Below are 20,630 nucleotides of genomic sequence, written 5' to 3'. Positions count from 1 at the left end.
GCTTTTATCTTTTATCTTCAAAACAATGCTATGAAGAAGGGATTTTGAGACTTAGAAATAAAGTCTGGACACAATATGACTAGATTAGATCTGGAATGTTGACTTCTGGCTCACTTATCCCCAGTGGTGAATTGTGCCTCACTTTCTGATGACTCTAGTGTAGTGTATAAACCAAAGAATTAAAACCGGATGAAATTTCATGTTGGAAGTCCTCCCACCTCAAATGCATAAAGTCAGAAAGTATTTACCAGGGGTTGGGATGAGGAAAAAATGGGAAATCACTGCTTAACAGGTACAAGGTTTCCTTTTGGGAAGATGAAAATGTTTGGAACCATGTAGAGGTGATAGTTGGGCAACACTGTGAAAGTTCAAAATGCTGTTGAATTTTTCACTTTAAAATAGTTAATTTTATGTTATAAAAATTTTGCCTTAGAAAAAGAAAAAAACACCCTCCAATCTCCAGGCAGGTACATTCCAAACCAGAATTTGGCAATTTGATTAGAGGTCAAGAATGCAGTACTATACTTGCCTATTTCATATTCCTGGCCAACAGGTGCAACTGATGCTCCATCAGGTGCAGGCAGAAGCAAGCAACTCCCCTGCCTGGCAGCATCCTGCAAGGCTGGTGTCGCTACAGCAACTGTGAGCTCAACCATTGTGGTTCTCACCGCATCTGCTTGGCTCTCACCACATCTGCTGTAAATGCATTATTAGATCTGTTTCTCCTCTTTGTGACTGTGCATCTGAGGTCAGAAATAAACTCCTCTTCCTCCAGGGAGAGAGCCAGAAACTTCCTGGATTCTCGTTCATGTTATTCAAATAAAAATACGGGTTTGGGAGTTTGGGAGTTCAGACGGGTCATGTATCGCTGTTCTTCTGCCTGGGATCAACTCTCTTTGGAGGAGCTAGTGATAGATCTTAGTCTTCAGGTGTCATTCTAACAGTTGTGAGTGGCTTGTGGGAAAAAGTGAAGCTTGGGGTGCTGGGTCGGAGACAGGCCATGCCTCCTCCAAATACAGAGATGAGTTGTTAAGTGTAAGTGGAACAGCAGTTATAGTACAAAGACCAAGATCATCTCTTCCCTTCTGGGGTATATCATAATAGAACATCTGATATTGGCAAGAACTTGAAAACTAAGACAAATAGAAGAGGAAAAAAGAAGTTAGTCTCTACTGAGGACTTCTCAGGTGCCCTGACGATGTACCAGAAGTTCTACCACAAAGTCCTTCTCAAGCAGGGATTATTACCTGTACTTATACCTGTTCCTGAGTACAGTTGAGGGACACAATGCTCAGGGATATTAACTAACTGTATCTTCAGAACATCAGAGAAACTGCTCTAGGACCTGAAAAGTCAATGACCTTGAAAGTTTGCCCCTGGAAAGGAGACTGCTGGCAATTATACCTGTTGCTTGTACTTTAAATCTGGTGATACTTGACCATTGGTCAAACAGGTAGTGTGACAGCTTATTCTGCACATAACCAGGGCAGGAAGGCCTCTTTCACAACCTGTTGCGTCACTCTTCTTTATCCTTGGTGATGAGAATCTAGTACTTTGTCCCACCTATCTTTTTACAGACCATCTAATCAAATCCAGTGAACTTCTGATACTGGATCTACTGGCCTCCCTTCTTTCATAATTCTCTTGGTCAGCAACAGGCTGTGGGGATGTTTATTGAGACAAAGTCTTCCAAGGTAGGACTGTTGAACTGTGATTTGTTTGAAACAGTATGGTGAATCAAGGTTAACTATATAAGAAACTCATTTCCTGGCACCAGCCTATGAGTGAATACTATGTACCTAATGGACACCTATTTTATGGTATCCTAATGGACTGAGTTAAGAGATCCTTAGTACTTGACTTACTAATTACTTTCCTATTAAATATTGCCCTGTTCAACTGGCCAAAGCTTGTCCAACCCCAAGGGTCTTGATGTTTAGAACCATATTGACTCCAGCGTTACCATGGTACAGGGTCTGCACCCACCCCAGACCTTGTCTCATTCAACCTTCTTGGAGTTTTTCCTTTTTCCCCTTTAGCATTTACCTCCCCTGAATATCCCACTCATCCCATGTTGGTGCTTCCAGCCACACTCTTCCCTTCCACTTAGGTTCATCCAACCCAATAAGGTGACTCATTCTCTATGAAGACAGTGGAGGGAGAGACATGGACAACCATTTAGAAAGGTTTGGTGACATTGACCCTGGAAGAAATCACAGTTTGTATCTCACTAGCCATTGGCTTCATCATCCTCAGTTGCTCTTGGAAAAGAGATTATTGGCATTAAATCCATTAGGTCAAGGATCACACCTCCCCTAGCATCTGGAGTTCCATCCAGCCTCCAGTCCTCATAGGTTTCTCCCTTCTCTGAACTCATTCTACGTACCAAATCAATCAACGATTTCAGTGTGGATCTGCCTGTGCCTCAACGTGTGGCAGAGGCTGGACACAGAGATCCAAGATCTTTTTTTGCCTTCTTGAAAATAAATATGTAGGGTGAGCAAAAGGACCAAGTGGTGCAACAACCAGGGGTTCCCCCTGCATCTCAGGTACTGAACTAGAAGTAAATCCAGAAGCTAGGATGGTGTCATTTGGGGGTGCTCACAATTCGGGGGACCCTGACCCCACAGAGCTGCCTACCATCAGAGGAAGCTCACTGAGACACAAAACCAAAGCAAGAGCAAGCCCCCTCTACGTCCCACAAGCCTTCTGAGCTCTGGTTCCTGTAGCTTTCCCAGAGTCATTCGATGGCACAGATACCACCAATGGCCACACATCAATGGCCCTTGGCATTTATTGATGAGCTGCTTGCTTGCGAGCCTGGCATCCTGTCCCCCATCTACACCCTCACCTTTCTCTGCCAGCCATCTTCCAATCAGAGCTTTTGGGACACGGCCTAGCAATTGGGCTAGGAATAAAGATATGGGAGGTTAATGTCACTGGCATTTTTTTTTAAATGCTCTCAACAATCTTTCCATGGCCTAAAATCTGTGATTTTAACAGAGCTCCCTTTGGTTATGCTGCCTGCTTGCTCGGCTGGGCATATCTTCACGGATATGGCAAGGAGGCCAATTTGCCTACTGCCTGAGGAAATCTCCTGGGAGCCAGGCCTCCAGAGGAGGAGGGTGAACCTGTGCCTTGTCACGTGGCCGTGCGAGGTGGTGGCCTGAGCACTCAGGCCCTGTTGACTGGCTGGGAAGCTATCTTCAGTCTCAGAGTTCAAGATCTTACGTCAACCTCTCTTCCCAACTACTTGCAGTAAATGTTGAAAGATGCATTTTTGCGACTCCTTTGGCCCTGTGACTCAGCCTTCGCTCTGATCTGATTTCTTATCTGCTGGAGAAATGAATGAAAAAGTTTACCTCTGGAGCTGCTGGCCTGGCTGCATTACTCAGTGTCTGCCATGCATTTCCCACAATGAGAGCACTGGGAAAAACTGTGTGTGGAATGTGGTTGGGGAGGAGGCAGAACAGTGTTTGTAGACAGGAAGCTGAGGTGCATTCTCAGGGGTACTCAGGGTGCCAACCAAGGTGACAGAACTCTCTAAAACAGCTGTCTGAGCTGGTGCTGGGATAATATGGAGTTGCCCATTTTTTTGCTTGGATCTTTGTTTATTGCGATTTAAAATTTTTTAATGTATTTTATTTATTTGAAAGGCAAAGACGCAAATATCCCATCCATTGGTTCACTCCACAAATGCTCACAACAGCTAGGGCTGGGGCTGGCCCATGCTGAAGCCAGGAGCCAGGAATTCAGTCCAGTCGGGTCTCCCACATGGGGGGCAGGGATCCAACTACTTGAGCCATCATCTGCCACTTCCCAGGGTTCACATGTGTTAGGAAAAGATTGATCAGAGGCAGTAGAATCTACAGCCAGACTGAATTTATTTGGAGAAAATAAATTCCCAGAGGTGGGTGCCCAACTGCTGGCATGCACATTGATGGAACACATGGCAGAAGGCCCGGATCCCAGGAGCCAGGTTTTTTATATGTTAGGAGAGCTAGGGATGGAAGTAGGGGTGGGGATAGCAGGTGGAGGGGGATTCCTGGAACTGATTTTTCGGGGGGGGGGGGGCTTTGAAAACCTGTGAAAGAATGTGGGGGTGGGGTATGAGAGCAATAGGATGTGAGACCCAATTGAGATTCAAGGGCAAGGAGTGAATTGCAATGTTTATCTATCTTTTGGGCAATGGGCAAGCATGGCTGAGGCTTAGGTCTTTGTTCCAACAGCATGAACAGAAAGCTAGAACCTGGAACGGAGCTAGAACTCTAGCCCAGGCATAATGATGTTAGACACAGGCTTCCCAGGTGGCATTTTAACTGCTATGCCGAACACTTGCCTTTCAAGCTCCATACTATCCTATGTTTTACATTGAACTGTCAAGTATTCGCTTTCCCAGTGAGGCCTGCTCTAAGCTGTAATTAAAACTCCTTGTCCTGATGTGCCCCCATCCAGTTCTCCTCCTGTGTTTTGTTGTTGTTATTCCATAGCACTAAATAATCTAGTTATTACAGTCAAACCTCAGCAGAATATAATGCTAGGAGGGCAGGGTTTTCACAGCTCTATCCCAACACCTGGAACAATGCCTCATACACACCCAAGCCCTGCGATATTGTTTGACTAAATGTCTGAATGTCCACAACTTTCTGGGAAACCCATTCCTGATTTATCCTACTCCACCGGTCTTTTCCTATGACAATTGTCCTTTCAGAAACACAGATTTAAACAGAATCCATCCCAGTTGGGAGCATGATATGTACATTTTCTACATGGATTTTTTTTTCCTGAGATTGCTTCATAACAGTGCATTCAGATCCACCTTATTCTTCTTCCTGGCTGCTCCAGGTTCCATTGTGTGGAAGTGCTATAATTTGCATGACTATTGTTCTATCCAGGAAGACTTTCCTGGGCTCTTGCATTTAATTATAGATAATCCAATAGTTTGAGTGGTGATGGACATAATAGCTAATACTTGAGACTATGTACCAGGTGTGTTCCTTTTTATACATCCATTAACTGCTTTAGTCCTGTTGAGATACTACTATTGCACATTTTGCAGATGAAAAACCACACAGAGACTTAGCTGCTGCCCCAGGTCACAATGAACATGACCAAGTGGGTTTAAGCCAAAGAAAGCTGACTCAACAGCTCAAATCCCTAATGAGTGCTCTCCCTGATACTTGTGATGCACTGTGTTGAGCTGATGTCTTTTTTCACAGGTTAAATTTTCAGTGGAATCGCTAGAACAAGAGCGAACATCTTAAGTGTGTTAAAGGGCAATGGGCACACCTCTAAGAAGCTGTACCAAATTTGCGCATGCACAGTTAACATTGCATTTTGCAATGGGAAAGAGGCCTTTCTTTGAAATTTTACATTTAAAAAAACTATAAATAGATCTCAGTATCTTTTATTAATTATCAGTAACCTGTTTGCTTTGCTGTAAGCCTCTGGTCATGAGTTCTGAGCTTATTTTATTGGTTTGTGTTTTGTTTTTAATTGACTTTTAAGCATTCCTTTGTCAGTATATTTAATACTTTACCCAGTTTATCTTTTCACCTTGTTTCTGATGTCCTTTATCCAAGGCATTATTTTTAAAAGTTTTTATGTAATCAAGCTGACAACATTTTAATTTATTGATTCTAGATTTTATGTCTATCTTTGGTCTTTCCCATACCAATGTTATAAAAATAATTTCATACTTGTCCTCCCAAGTATTTTTAAGAATTTCATTGGATTGTATTCAAGTTTGTTGTTGATAGTTTGTGATCTAACTCCAACTTACTTTTGTTGTAGGAGTAAGACAGCAATCAGTTTTATATATTCTCTCTGGCTAGTTGTTTCAATACATTTATTGTAAGTGGAAAACATTTAATTTGAAATGCGGTTTCATATACAATGATAGCATCTATTAGGAGCATTTCAGAGTTATTTTTTTTTAAATAGAATTTATCTATTCATGACTAGTAGAAAACTTCAATAACTCTATAGTAAACACCCAAATTTGGTGCTATTTACATTTCTGCTGGCTACCTAATTTCTGTTATTTTTCAAAAAGGCTTTTGACTCTTCTCATAAGTTCTGTTTTTCTGGATGAAGTTTAGAATTGGCTTTTTCTAGCTCCCAAGAAAATTCTATTATTTTTTATTATGCTTGCATTAATTGTATAGATACATTAAAGAAGATAGGACCCTTGACCATGTCAGGTGTGTCTCCATTTTTCAAGCCTTACCTTAGATCTAAACTTTTTAAAGGTGGATTTTATATATTTATTCTTATATACACTATTATGAATATCACCTTCCCATGACTTTCAGATGAATTATTTGTGTGAAATATCAAAAAACTACTGACTGGTCATTGGCCACCAACCTGAATTATCACAGTAATTACAAAAATGCAAAGTACTGATTTCCTCTTATTTCCTTAGAGGGCACTGAGGAACTTTTCTTTGACCTATGTGTGTGTGCTTCTTTCTTGTTTTGTTTTTTTGGTTTTTTAATTAATGCGACTGCAGATTTTTTTTGGCTCAGATCTCACTGAACTGAACCATTTGATCTCTGAGTCATTTTAATTAGCTTGGGACAGCTGCCTTTGACTCTCTTGGGGGAAAAAAGCTTTTCTGTATTGGGCATTTCTCTGATTGAGTTTTGATTAACAAGACCATTGTCCCAAATCATGTTATCTTTTTTCCCTAGTAGAAGAAGTGATAGAGAAAAGCAAACTGGTGTAAGGAAAGGTGAAAAAGCCCTAAGTCCTGACTCTGAGGAAACTGGGTGAAGGATCTTGCAATAGAACACATACCTGGTTACATTCTCTGCCCACTGAGCAAAAGGTCACCAGGCAATGCCAGTACCATCGTGATGCTGCTGCTTTGTAGTATCTCACTGGCTTTTTATCTAGAAATTTTGGATATCTGGCTAAGGACTGAAATGGAGGTCTCCAGGAATTTAAAGAAAATAGCAATGGAGGCTGGGTTAGAAAAACTGAATCCCAGTCTAGAAAACAGACCCCTTTGGGGACACTTTGAGTCGTAAAGGCTTGTGTGACATAGTCTCTGGAAGAGAGTACTTAATCCCTAGTGAAGAAGAATGTGTTAACTAAGTGTGAGAACTTGGGGACTCTGGGCTCCCTTTGAGTGAGCTTCCTATCGCCCCAGGATGAGCCCATACATGCAAGAGAACAGAGAAACCAATTAAATCTGAATAAACATGTCACTCTCTAGGAGGAAGATTTTTTTAAAGCTTATAATTGCAATTTTTATCTCATTATTGTAGTGAAAATAATTAGTTCTCCAGGCCTAAAGGCAAAGATAATTTTCCTTATTGTCCTTAGAATTCAGAACCCCAGGACAACAGAATGATTTCTTTCTCGACTAGACTTTCTGCTCACTTAATCTATGTAAGTGACTTTATTTCTATTCCCCCAATCCTAGTGGTGTAGACTGATCCCCATTTTGTCCTCAATGTGTGTTAGAAATGAGCCTTCTCGCCATCCACCACTCCTAATCCATTCCTTACCAAGTTATTGCTTTGGCAGTTACTGTTATGTAATTCTGTTAGACCGTCACAAAACACACCAAACACCGAAGTAAGGGAAAGGGTTTATTGGGAAAAAGCCAGCAGGCTGGAGGGAAGGGGCGAAGAGGGTAAAAGAGAGAGAAGGAGACTGTAAGAGAGAGAGAGAGAGAGAGGAGAAAGAAGAGAGACAAGAGGAGGAGAGGAGCCAAGAGAGCCACGTGTTCAGGAACAGGTCCTTTTAAAACTTTGCCGGAGGGCAGGCAGGGAAGCAGGAGCAGCGAATCCCATTAGGATGGGGGTGGAGCTTGACATCGGTGGTTGGGCCATGTGGCCACCTGGCTTCCAGCAATGGTGGCAGGAGCCAGGGCATAGGATGTAAATTGGGATGCAGATAGTGCCATAGATAAAACTGCACCAGTTTCCTATCAGTGACCCTCTCAAGATTCTGATGACCCAAGATTTGAGTATTTGACAGTGGAGTTTTGCTGCTGGGAAAATGAGTTAATTGGGAATACTTAGAACAGATGATTCAGAACTATAAAGCTGGTCATTTATTCAACTATCACTTGTTGCAAGTTTATTATGTGCCAAGACTGGTGCAGGTATGGCAGGCCCAACAATGAAACAAAACAATTAATTGTCCTAATTAAATCATCAGTTCATTGGCAGTGATAGTTGGTGGATAAGGGACCAGGACTATTTCAGGCAGTGAACAGCATCCTGGAGGAGGAAAAGCCTGGTCCAAGACTGTGGTTATGGATGAGAGGGCAACACAGGATAGGGTGATTAGGGAGAGCCAACCTTTGAGGTTGTAGAATTGACCTATAAGCAACACACAACCATTACAGATCCAGGAATAGTGTTCTAAGTAAAGTGCAGAGCAAATGCTTAGGCTTTGAGAGGCTCTGAATGGCATATGTGGAGGAAAACACAATCTTTTAAAAGAGAGGGACTATCAAAAGAAAAATAGCTTTATTCTATAAGGGTAGCCTAAAGGATTCATAGCAATAAGCACAGTTGACCAAGAACTTGAATGTTAGACTAGAAGGGATCCTTTAGAGACTTCTTCCCAAGAAAATGAGACCTAATGAAGAACTACTGCCTCAGATCCATAAAGGAGCAAAATCCAAAGTGGAACATGAGATGGGCATAACTTGGACACCAAGATGGTTCAGGAAGCTTATGAGGAGACAGGAGGGCAGAAGTTGGCCTTCAGCTAGCCTGGGAGGAAAACATGTTGGGGGCCAGGAGATGAGTGATGTTGGCTATGGCCATCCATGACACAGAGGAGGAGAGGGCCCTGGAGTGAGTCAAGAGAAAGGGGAAGGACAAATGGGCCTTCTGGGGTAGGGGTAGAGACATGGGGCTATCTCCACATCCAAAAGCAGAGACGTTGTCCACCGTGGCTTGCTCAGCACCATGCAGAGGACTTGGAACAGGAACTTCTAGATCCAGCTTGATGGAGCTTTCTTTCCTCATTTCTTTACAACTGCTTCTCCCTGCCGCACTTCTTTCCAGCTGAGAGTGACATGAAGGGGAAAAGGAACTGCCATCATACTAACCGCAGGCAGGGGGTCCAGTGGAGTATTTGGACCAGAATGTAATTTGTCACCCAGGATACAGGACAAGAGGACTGTTGGCTTTTCCTTTTGTTCATCTGAGCACATCTGAAGGTGTTGACAAACTCATTACGCCGTCACGTAATGATGTGACCTTAGCATCTCTCACATTCTTTCAGAATCTTAGTTTCCCATTTAAACAACAAGAGTCGTGTTATATGGTTTCAAATCCTGGCTAGTGCTAACACTGTCAGGTTAAGAGTTTGGGTGTGTGTGTATGTTTGTTGTATTCATGTGCACACATACCCTGTGCATTCAAAAAGAGACTACTGGGGCTGACATTGTGGTGTAGCAGATTAAGCTGCTGCCTACAGTGCCAGCATCCCATATGGGCAGCAGTTTGAGTCCTGGCTGTTCCACTTCCAATCCAGCTGTTAATGTGTCTGGGAAAGCTGCAGAGGATAGCCTAAGTGCTTAGGCCCCTGAACCCAAGTGGGATACCCTGAAGAAGCTCCTGGCTCATGGTTTGGCCTGGCCCAGTTCTGGTCATTATGGCCATTTGAGGGGTGAACCAGCAGATGGAAGACCCATCTTTCTCTCTCTCTCCCTCTCTTTCTGTAACTCTGCCATTCACATAAATAAAAACAAATCTTTAAAAAAGAGAGAACTATCAAGATAGTGAAAAGATAGCCTACAGAATGGGAAGAAATTTTGCAAGTCACATAGTTGATTAAGGATCAAGTCTCAGGAATGCAACATGTAAAGAATTTCACACAGGGGCAGGCATTTGGTCTAGTGATGAAGATGCCTGCGTCCCACATCAGAGTGCTGAAGTTCAATATCTACCTCTGGCTCCTGACTCTTCCTTCCCATTAATGCAAACCCTGGAAGGCAGCAAGAGATAATTCAAGCAGCTGGGTTCCTGCATCCCTGTGGGAAAGAGGATTGAGTTCCTAGCTACCAGCTTTGGCCTGCCTCAGTCCTGGCCATTGAGGGCATTTGGGGAGTGAACCAGCAGAAGGAAGCGATCTCTCTCTCCCTCTCTCTCTCTCCCTCTCAGATTGATTAAGTAATTAATTTTCAAGAAGCTTTAAAAAATAACTCTTACAAATCAACAACAGAAAACAATCCAATTTAAAAATGGACAAAGAACTTGAGTAGAAATTTCTTCAAAGGAGAAATACAAATGGCCCTAAGCACATATAAAGATGCTCCATTTCATTAAGAGAGTGCAAATCAAACTCAAAATGAGATACCATTTCAAACACATTAGGACGACTATTTTAAACAAAATAGCAGTATTAGGGTGGACATGGAGAAACTGGAACAGTCTTACATTGCTGATCTGAATATAGAATGCTGCAACAACTACAGAAAAGAGTTTGATGAGTCCTCAAAAAGCTAAACATAAAATTTCCATATGACCCAGGAGTTCCTCTCCTAGGTATAAACCCTGAAAAACTGGAAAAAAATTTAAACAAAAAGTTTTATACAGTATTCATAACAAAGCTATTATAATCACCTGAAGTGGAAATAGTCCAAATATATCTATTAACTGGTGAATGGATACATAGATTGTAGTATTATCCACACAAAAGCATAGCAGTCATCCAAAAGTATGAATGAAATACCAACACATATTACAGTATGGATGAAACTTAAAAACACTATGCTAAGTACAAGTAGAAAGATACAGGAAGACACATATGTTAGGATCCCATTTATATGAAATATTTAGAATAGGAATACAGAGAAACTAAAAGCAGTCTAGTACTTGCTCCAGGAGCTGAGTGAAGAAGGAGTGGAACATGACTACTTAATGAGTATGGGATTTCCCTTGGGAGAGATGAAAATGTTTTAGAACTAACTAGTAACGGTTGCACAGCATTGTGAATATATTAAATACTGTCAGATTATATGTTTTATAAAGATAATTCTACTGAGTGAATTTTTTCTCTGTTATAAAAAGTGTGGGCTTGGTATTTAGCCTAGCAGTTAAGATGCCAGCACAATGCTCACAGCCTACTTCAGAGTTCTTAGGTGTACTCCTCCATCAGAATACTTGGCTCAGGCTCCTGGCTCCAGCTTCCTGCTCATACAGAGTCTGGTGGGCAGCAGTGCTGGCTCAAGTAATTGGGTTCCTACCACATTGCCTGGGAGACCTGGGTTGAGTTCTCAGATCCTGACTTCAGCCCTGGCCCAGGAATAGCCATTGCAGTCATCTGGGAAATGCATTGGCAGGCGGGAATGTTCTCTCTCTTCTTCCCCCCACCTCAACCTCTCAAGTTAAAAAATAATACGAGAATGGCATGGAAGAACTTTTTCAAATTCCATGTACTTCCTCCTTGAGTTGGAGACCTGGTCAGCAATAGGAAATAGGAGAGGGCTACTTCAGTGGACAAACCAATATACCCCTCAATATCTCCTGCAAACAGAAGTCCTTGTGAGTCTAAGTAGGGTTCTTCCATTCTCATGGAACTATGGCCCTGAAATGTGTAAATCGCTCTCTCTTCATCATGTGATGATCAGTTTCACTCCATTTGTGGCAAAATGACTGAAGTCTATGAGTAGCTGAGAACTGACAGACCCTGGTCCCTATTAAAGTGGGGGATGTGTTCTTGTTTATCCCGTACCAGAGTTAAAATTGAGGTTTCACAAAAACCCAGTCTTCTGAGTTGCCTAAGGGGAAATTATGTGGTAATCTGATGACCCTGGGCCCAGATGATTATGTGTTAATAGTCAGTGGGGATTGACAGCAGGTGCCCCCTTGAGATCATGGATTCTCTGTCCCTTGTCTCCCATTGTGTTACCTGCCTACCTGCCGAGCTGTTGGCCCTCTCCCCTCTGCCTCCCTCCCATCCTACCATAACTGAACAGAAATTTCACCTTTAGACCCTATATGGAAGACATTGTTTGTAAAGTCTCCTCTTAAAATACGAATCTGCCCCTGGAAGAAGAGGGCAGAGGTCCTCAGTGTCACAGTTGTTTATCACAGGCAGGAAGGAGGGTGCAGGTAAGGGTCTCTCCATTCACAGATGCCAGGGCTACCAAGGGAAGCAGGCCAGATGATCAGGTCCTGCCAGCCTGGCAGCAGAGTCCCACTCTCAGGGCAGGGGTTGGTGGCGGACAAGATGGACGAGCTCAGAGCAGGCTTCTCTTCCCCACTGGCACTCCAACTCTGCGCTGCCAATGCCACAGTTCTCCCTGGGCCATGCCCCTTTCCTGGCTGGTATAGTGTGACTGGCCCAAGCACATCTCCTGCAAGGCTGGTTCTTGTGTTGCCAGAGTGGAGTGACCATGGCTGCTTCACCAGAGAAGTGCAGGTAAGGCTGCATTCCAACCAACCCCGCTCTCAGAACCCTGCCAAGAGGTCACAATGCATCCCTGTTGTTATGTAACCCAGTGTTTGCCAGGTGTTGCTTTTGTTTTCGCTTTGTCTGCTTCTCTTCCCTTAAATGCAACGTGGAAGGAGAGAAGGAGTTGGGGGACTATCATCCCATTCTCTGAAAGTTCTGTTTTTCTCCATTAAGTGGAAAAGGACCACTCACAAGTCAGGTAATAACCAATCAAGGGCAGAAAAATGATGAGAGCAACTCAGAGTTTCTTGTGGCCATTTCTGCCCCTGCACATAACTCTTGTAGCCTTTCTCAGACCAGAGAGCAGTGTGTCCTCCAATGGCAAAGGCTCCAGACACCAGCCAATGGCAACCATCTCAAAGCTCTAAGGGCAGCTGTGATGTTCATCTGATAAAACTTTTTACTGGGCTTGGTTTGCTCCTTTGATTTTGAGTGGGAATGCTATCTGGCCTCATCTCTGAGATATTGTTCTCTCAAGCGTTGCAGTATACTAGAAAGAATGCAAATTCTGAACTTCATTTGCTGTCACCTGTATGGTGCTAGACAAGTTCAGTCTCCTTGAGCCCTGTGTCTAGAATCAATAAGAAAAAAATGAGTTATAGCTTTGCACATTTTTGTAGTGAAGCAGCCATGGGAAGTTAGTCCATGAACTTGAACAAGTCATTTTAGCCCTGGGAGCTTCCATTTTGGCCTCTGTAAAGTTCTAGTTCTTGGCATTGCTTGGATTAAATTAGACAAATTGTGCAAACATGCCAGCCAGTGCCTGGTGGACTCTTTGGTTATGGCTGTTGTCCTCCTGGCAGCCTGAATGTTGTGAGGCTTCAACAAAGGTATGTCCCTGGAACCAGCCTCAGAGACACTCCTTCCTATCAGAGTAGTCTGAAGATAAATTTGATGAAAACTGCAAGAAAAGTTGGGTTGGGGGCAGAGGTTGTTGCTGTAGTTCTTGAGATCTCCTGTTTAAACTCTTCAACGCTTGCCGTGTGTCCACCCTTTCTGTGTGCTTTGCTAATATCTGCTCCATGGCCTCCTAGAAGAAAAGACATTAGACGTAGTTCATTGTAGCACCATTGATCTCTGAACCCCCTCTTGATGCTCAAAATAGAAAGCAATGGGCAAGGCATATCTGGTCAACAGGAAATGTCCACATCAAAATGATTGATTTCTACAATCTATGACATCACCGCTCCAGAGGTCTACTCTGTTTGGTTGATACAAAGGAAATCCAACCGGAAGTTCCTGACTCTGGATCTGCCTAGGCAGGGGAATTGCCCTGGCACATCCTCCACTTAGCACCAAATTCAGTTGGATCCAGTAAGCTTTCTCCTCAGCTTTGTGGGCCAAAAACAGAAGGGCAGTCACTTCTCAACATTGTCTGGGAAATGATTAACTTGCTTCCTCTGATCCTTTCCGCCTTGGATGGGGACAGTCCAGTAGAAAGGGTGGAGAACACAGTTCATTCTTTTCAACATTGCTAAGGTAAACAGTGGGAGAAACTCTGCTCCTAGAGAGGCCCAGCTCTGTCTGGAGAGTTTGAGAGTGTGTGTGTGCGTGTGTGTGTCCTTCTATAAACAGAACTAGTGAGTAAAAAAAATACAATCATTTCCTCTAATTTTTTTCTTTTTTTTTTAAGGTCTGAATTTCCTGCTGCTAGTCACAAAGATGCTTTTCATCTTTAACTTCTTGTTTTCCCCACTTCCGACGCCGGCACTGATCTGCATCCTGACGTTTGGAGCTGCCATGTTCCTGTGGCTGATCAACAGACCCCAGCCAGTCTTGCCTCTTGTTGACCTGGACAATCAGTCAGTGGGAATTGAGGTAATTTTCCAGTCTTCATTATACCTTGTCAAGCTTGATTGAACATCAACTGCAACGCAAAAGCTGGGCTTACCCTTGAAGGGGAATGAGTGTAGCATGGGAAAATAAACCTTTTAGATTACCCATCATCAGAGAAGCTACAAATTCAAATTGCTATTACCAGCACATTTTCCTTTGTAATAAAAATAAAACCACAGCTAGCTCATACAATGCCGGAAATCTAGGTCAGAGGTTAGTAAACTACAGCCTTCAGGCATAATCTGCCTTTTTTTTTTTTTTTTTTGGCAATTTAGAAAACTAAGAATAGTTGAGACCAGTACTGTGGCATAACGGGTGAAGCTGCTGCCTGCCATGCTGGCATCCCATGTGAGTGCCGGTTCTAGTCCTGGTTGGTCTACTTCCAATCCAGTTCTCTGTGATGGCCTGGGGAAACAGTGGAAGATGGCCCAAGCCCTTGGGCCCCTGCACCCACATGGGAGACCCAGAAGAATCTTCTGGCTCCTGGCTTCATATTGGCCCAGCTCTGGCTGTAGTGGCCATTTGGAGAGTGAACCACCACATAGAAGACCTCTCCCTTTCTCTCTCCCTGCCTCTGCCTTTCTGTAGCTCTGCCTTTCAAATAAATAAATAAATCTTTACAAAAAAAAAAAAAAAAAAAAAAAAACCACTAAGAATAGTTTTCACATTTCTGAAGAGATTAAATGAGGGAAAAAGTTTAAAAGAAGCTGAGACAGGGAAGATCACATGTGTTCCAAAACACCTATTTACCACATAGTTCTTGTTTTTAGAAATTCAGAATTAGAGAGAGGGCAAGAGAGAGGGAGAGGGAGAGGGATTGCTTCCATCCACTGGTTCACTCCTCAGCCTGAAATCAGGAGCCAGGAGCTTCATCCAGGTCTCCCACATGAGTGGTAGAAGCCCAAACACTTGGGCCCATCTTCTGGTGCTTTTCCCAGACCATTAACGAAGATGGATCAGAAGTGGAACAGCTGGGACATGAACAGGTGACCATATGGGACACCAGTATTACAGGTGGCGGCTTTACTAGCTAAGCCATAATGCTGGCCTGAACTACTGAGTTCTTTACAGAAAACATTTGCCAAGTCACTATCTAGATGACAGAGACAGTACTTGGGGAGTGAGAAAACTTTTGCATGGAGATTCTCCAATGTCTGAGAATGGTAAAAATGTGATTTCCAGAGAATTTAGTATAGCAGTCAAGATGTTTCTTGGGACACCTCATTCCATATTGAAGTACCTGAGTTTGAGTCTTGGCTCTGCTCCTGACTCCAATTTGCTGCTAATGCACACCCCAGTAGGCAGCTTGTCATGGCTCAAAGTAGTTGGGTCACCGCCAATCATGTGGGAGACCTGGACTGGATTCCAGGCTCCTGACTTTGACCCAGCCCAGTTCCTATCATTGTGGGCATCTGGGGAGTAAGCCAGCAAATGAGATCTGTCTGTCTGTCTCCCTTTCAAATAAAAAGCATAAAAATTTTTCGTAAGAAGCCACTTCCTGGAGTTCAACTTTAGCTTTGAATTAACATTCCTTCTTCTTCTAAGTGGTAGAAGTTGAACTGGGCTCATTTCTCTGGCTTTCAAAAGATTACCCTCCTCCCTGTGTCCCTGAGCAAACTGAATGTTCCAAGAATGTTCTCATCCTCTTTCTTTCCTTCTGTCTCCATGAATATCTTTGTCTTTTTTCATCTTCAACCCTTTTCATAGAAAAAAAAAAAAAGCATTCCTATTTCATTGCAAACATACCTTGCAGTTCCCTTTACAAACATCTTCCATCTATGCAAGACTCTTATTCCAAGTGACCTACACTTTCCATCCTGTCGCCCTTTTCGGCATATTGCCACGTTTGGTCCCTTCATTGGCATCTTCCTATCCTGCTACTTTAGGCCACCAGCGCCACTCACTGCTTTCCCACTGGAATTCTCTAAGAGTGGTCTGTGTGTTGATCTCTTCTGAACACCACCCCTGAGACCTGATCTTCTACTTCTACCATCTTTCCAAAGTGTTCCAAGTCACTCATATCCTACCTTCTAAATGCAATGACTTCCCTTCAGCTGATTGGACAGACTTCTTTTTTGAAACTCCTCCCATTGTCTTTCAAAATATCTTTCAGTGAGATGTCTTCGTAATTCCAAGGCCGTCTTCTTGGTCACTTAGCCTTTTCCTCTCATCCTCCTGAGGTTTCCTTGTCAGAATCTTTTGATTATTCTATAGCAGGGGTTGGCAAACATTCTGTAAAGACCAGACCTAGGTTTTCATGGACTGTTGCACCTACTCGGTACTGTGGTTACTTAGTGAAAGCACCATACAATACAAATATGTAGATGGATGAGCATGACTGTGTTTTAGTGAAACTTAATTTATAAATGAAGGTGTCAGGTCATACTCAGCCCAAAGGTTGTAGTCCGACAATCTCTGCTCTAAATCCTCAGAGTTGAAAAGATGCTTCCTCGGGGCTGGTGTCATGGTGCACTAGGTTAATCCTCCGCCTGCTGCCCCAGCATCCCATATGGGTGCCGGTTCTAGTCCTGATTGCTCCTCTTCCAGTCCAGCTCTCTGCTCTGGCCCGGGAAGGCAGTGGAGGATGGCCCAAGTGCTTGGCCCCTTGCACCTGCATGGGAGACCCCGAGGAAGCTCCTGGCTCCTGGCTTTGGATCGGTGCAGTTCCAGCCATAGTGGCCATTTGGGGGGGTGAAGCAACGGAAGGAAGACCCTTCTCTCTGTCTCTCCCATCTATAACTCTGTCAAATAAATAAAAATCTTAAAAAGAAAAGAAAAAAGAAATATGCCTCCTTTCCTATGACTTGAACATGAACCTAAAAGGCTGTAATATGCAAATTCAGCTTCTAGTCTGAGCTCATTGATGCTCAAGTCACTCAAATTCTCCATATCTGTTTGTTGCACATCTTTTCCCTTCACACACACACACACACACACACACACCCTTTCCTGTTCTCTCAGTGAGATGTACTTCTTACCCAGTAGCCTGAATGTAATGATCTGAATTATGTTGGGTTCTTGCTCCTTCCTTACCCCATGTTAACAGACAGCAAGATTCTGTCTTCTTTCATCAAATAAGGAAATTTATTGTTGATACCTTGCCTTCAGGTGACATCTCAAGGAAATCTTCCCTGATGTTTTGGACAGTGAGGTTCATTATGACAGCCTCATTGCATTTTCATAGCCCTTAAACTTGGCCAGTAACACACATTTTCAAGGACTTCTTTAATTGACACTTATTCCTCCATAGACGAACTTTCATCAGCCTTGAACCATGCCTGTGGCCCCCATTGCAGCTCCAGGGCCCATCCCAGAACCAGATGCTATGGTCTCAAGCTGACATTTCTAGACAGCCTTTGCTGCTACCTCTGTCTCACACAGCCTCTTCCCTCATCACCCTCCAGATGCTGCCATGTGTTTTCTTGCCTCTGAGTTATTCTTCTTTGTCTTTCCCCTACTCCACCCAAATTGCATCTTTTTTGAGAAAAGTGTAGTTATGTTCAAAGTCTCTACTGAAATCTTTTCTGTTTTATATAGACTTGATTCCAAGTTTCATTTACTCCTCAAGTTATATGTGTATTTTCATTCTGCATGTATGTCACAGTATTATCATTACATTGGGCTGGGCTCCCTTCTCATCCACCCACATTCTAAAACTCTAGTTTATGAGATGCTCCAGGATGACTACTTGTCTTAACTCACATCTACAGTATTTGCAAGTGGCTGGAACACATGGTATGTATTCAATAGAGTTCACACTTGATAAGATAAAAAAGATGTCAAGCTGTATCTATGTGCTTGCACACACACACACATGCCAAGGGGGGTTACCAAAAATGCAACCTTGAAAAATCAGGGTGGTGGATTTAAGATCAAATTTTAAGTCTTTATATTTTCCAAAATTTCTGTGATGTGAGCATATGACCGTTCTGAGGTTTTAAGAATTCACTGACTAGTAAAGAGAATGTCCCTGTGAACTCAGCAATCAGCATTTATGTTCTCTTCAGTTCAAGTCCATCACAGTTGTGGAACAGGTGGGGACAGACTCGACCTTGGCCTAAACTTGATCTTATGTTTTAGGGAGGAGCTCGAAAGGGTGCTATCCAGAGGGGCAACGACCTCATGCTTTACTACTTCTCGGAAGCCAAGACAGTGTATGAGATTTTCCAAAGAGGACTTGCTGTGTCTGGTAAGCCTGTAGGAGGACTGAAATGGTGTCTGCTCCACGCATCTTCTTTGCTGTCTCCTTCCTGAAACACCAGCTGGCGAGGTGCAGTGCTATGGGTAGAACCACCGTGCACCAGGCAGAGGGACCACTAGCACTATATCAGAGCGGGCGCTGGAAACAGTGTAGGACAGAGTTGTATTTGAAACCCAGTTGTGTTTCTAGCTGTGTAAGCTCTTGCAAACCACTTTGCCTCCTTGACTCTGTTCCACCCTTAACACAAGAAATTTCCTGCCAAGCTGGTGTTAAAGAGACAACAATGTGTGGAAAAATATTTTGATTAATTCAGTAGCACACTACATTTGTTTAGGAACATGGTTTCCATAATTACAGTTTCCTGCATTGACCGCTGGAGAATCTAAGCCAGGATCAGTTGTCAGGACTCCTGACTAACCTTGTCCTTGCTCTGGCCCAGATGCCACTATTACTATCACGGAAGGCGATTGCCTTTTCTGGACTTTTTTAGAAACACTACCACAATGGGCTTTAAAAGGTTATGTGGAACAGATCAAGCCTTAATATTTATATTTTCTATCTTCAAGCACAATGCTAGGCACACAAATTTCCTTTCAAAATCCACTGGTTTCTAGTTCTTTCCATACCTTTTCTTCCCTTTCAGGTGACATTCTCAGGTATAGGTTTGCCCATGTGACTTCTTAACCCCTCCCTGCTTTTCTGCCTCATACCTATGATTGTGACAACAACTGACTCCTATCAAACGCTATCTAACTATGCTAGAGGTAGTGCAGATACTCTAATCTTCCTTAACCCTGGGTTTAGTTACTGTTCAGCCATTTGTATTGATGAGGAAACAGAGTTTTAGGGGTTCAAGGACATTCCTGGGATCGTAGAGCCAGAGAATGTTGGAGTTCCTACTGAAATCTCCGTCTGCATATTTGACTAGACTGCTTAATTTGAGGTCAGTTTTTCAGTGCTTTATCAAAGTAGATACTCAGATAGACAACAAAGGTACATTGTAGAGAACATTTCTATCTGAAGGCTCCACTGGGGACTGTACTCAGCACTTCTGGGTCCAGATCAGCATGTTTAGACTTTTATGCAAATCATAAGTGAAAAACAAATCTCCATTTCCTGACTTCTCTGGCAACTAAAGATAATAAGTGTCTAAGTGGTAGAAATTCCTTTGAGATCTTCTGTTTTTAATTTTCTTCATTGATCATGTATTATTGTATCATTTCACATGTAATATGTGATATATAAGATACTGCATTTAGGAGTTGTTTTATCAATGCTAAATTAAAACTAAAGCAAGAAGGTTAAAACGGCCTCTCACATCAGCAGGCCTGAGAAATCTGGCTTGAGTACTTGCATAGAAAAATGATATTCTCGTTCTATCTAGGCTTGAATATATCAACCCTCATACTTTTAATTCCTAGAAAGTAGTTCATCTGTGGTGGGCAAAACCTCAAATATTGTTTAAAATATATATCCTGTGACTCCACCTTCCTCTTAGTGAATCAGAATTCCAGATAGTAGGACCTAATAATCCCTAGGAAGCTTGCAACATTTCTGGGGATTCTGCATACCATAGTTTGAACCCCATTTAGTGTAGGGTGACAACTTTGCCAAGAAGTTGGTAGTGAGGGGGGAGCTCTCTGTGGATACCACACCCAAGAGCAGAAGGAGGTCAGAATTAGACAAGTTAACCAAAGGCTGGGCTACTGCCTGGTCAGGAGTTTGGCTAATAGGCTGACACGGAATTTCACGAGATCTCAAGTTGTTGACCCTTTGGGCCAATTATTTCAGTTGCTCTTTGGCCATGGACCTCTGTCAGCATTTTCACCAATGGAGAGTTGATAAGAAAATGCAGTATAGTTTCTTTCACATTTGTTAGCTCCACCACTTACTGGGTGAGCTTGAAGAAGCTGACCCAGTCTTTTACAATTCTCAGGACGAGGGGGATGATAATAGTTGAGAAGACCAAGTGAGTTCATATGCCCCGCACGGCATTCAGTACATGGCAACCATTGGGCTTGCGTGCTTCAGGGAAACTTAGAGCCTGAGACGATTTCTTGGGTTTTGATGCAGTGAATTCACCGGGAACAGTTAGTGTGAATGTTTCCTCTGGACACTCTCCTGTTTCCTTTTTTCTATCTCTTAAATTAGCGTGGCTGTC

The 20,630-nt window shown here is 43.0% G+C and overlaps 1 protein-coding gene across 12 annotated transcripts in view; it reads left to right on the top strand.

Moving 5' to 3' along the window:
- Positions 1-20,630, top strand: part of ACSL5 (acyl-CoA synthetase long chain family member 5) — a 48,521-nt gene that overhangs the window by 5,749 nt on the left and 22,142 nt on the right. For 5 of the 12 annotated variants that reach the window (XM_008270512.4, XM_070057220.1, XM_051823589.2 and 2 more), the window contains 2 exons: positions 14,066-14,250; positions 18,349-18,457. In XM_008270512.4, the coding sequence (XP_008268734.2) occupies positions 14,095-14,250; positions 18,349-18,457 (265 nt within the window). In that variant the 5' untranslated portion in view covers positions 14,066-14,094. Of the gene's footprint in view, positions 1-553; positions 699-1,577; positions 1,695-12,067; positions 12,090-12,280; positions 12,400-12,482; positions 12,632-13,771; positions 13,912-14,065; positions 14,251-18,348; positions 18,458-20,630 lie in introns of those variants that run through there. The other 7 variants (XM_008270511.4, XM_008270510.4, XM_070057217.1 and 4 more) reach the window with 6 other exon arrangements.

The sequence above is a fragment of the Oryctolagus cuniculus genome, chromosome 15 (genome assembly GCF_964237555.1).
Source record: "Oryctolagus cuniculus chromosome 15, mOryCun1.1, whole genome shotgun sequence".
Lineage (NCBI taxonomy): Eukaryota > Metazoa > Chordata > Mammalia > Lagomorpha > Leporidae > Oryctolagus > Oryctolagus cuniculus.
This window is presented reverse-complemented; position numbering and strand designations above follow the sequence as displayed.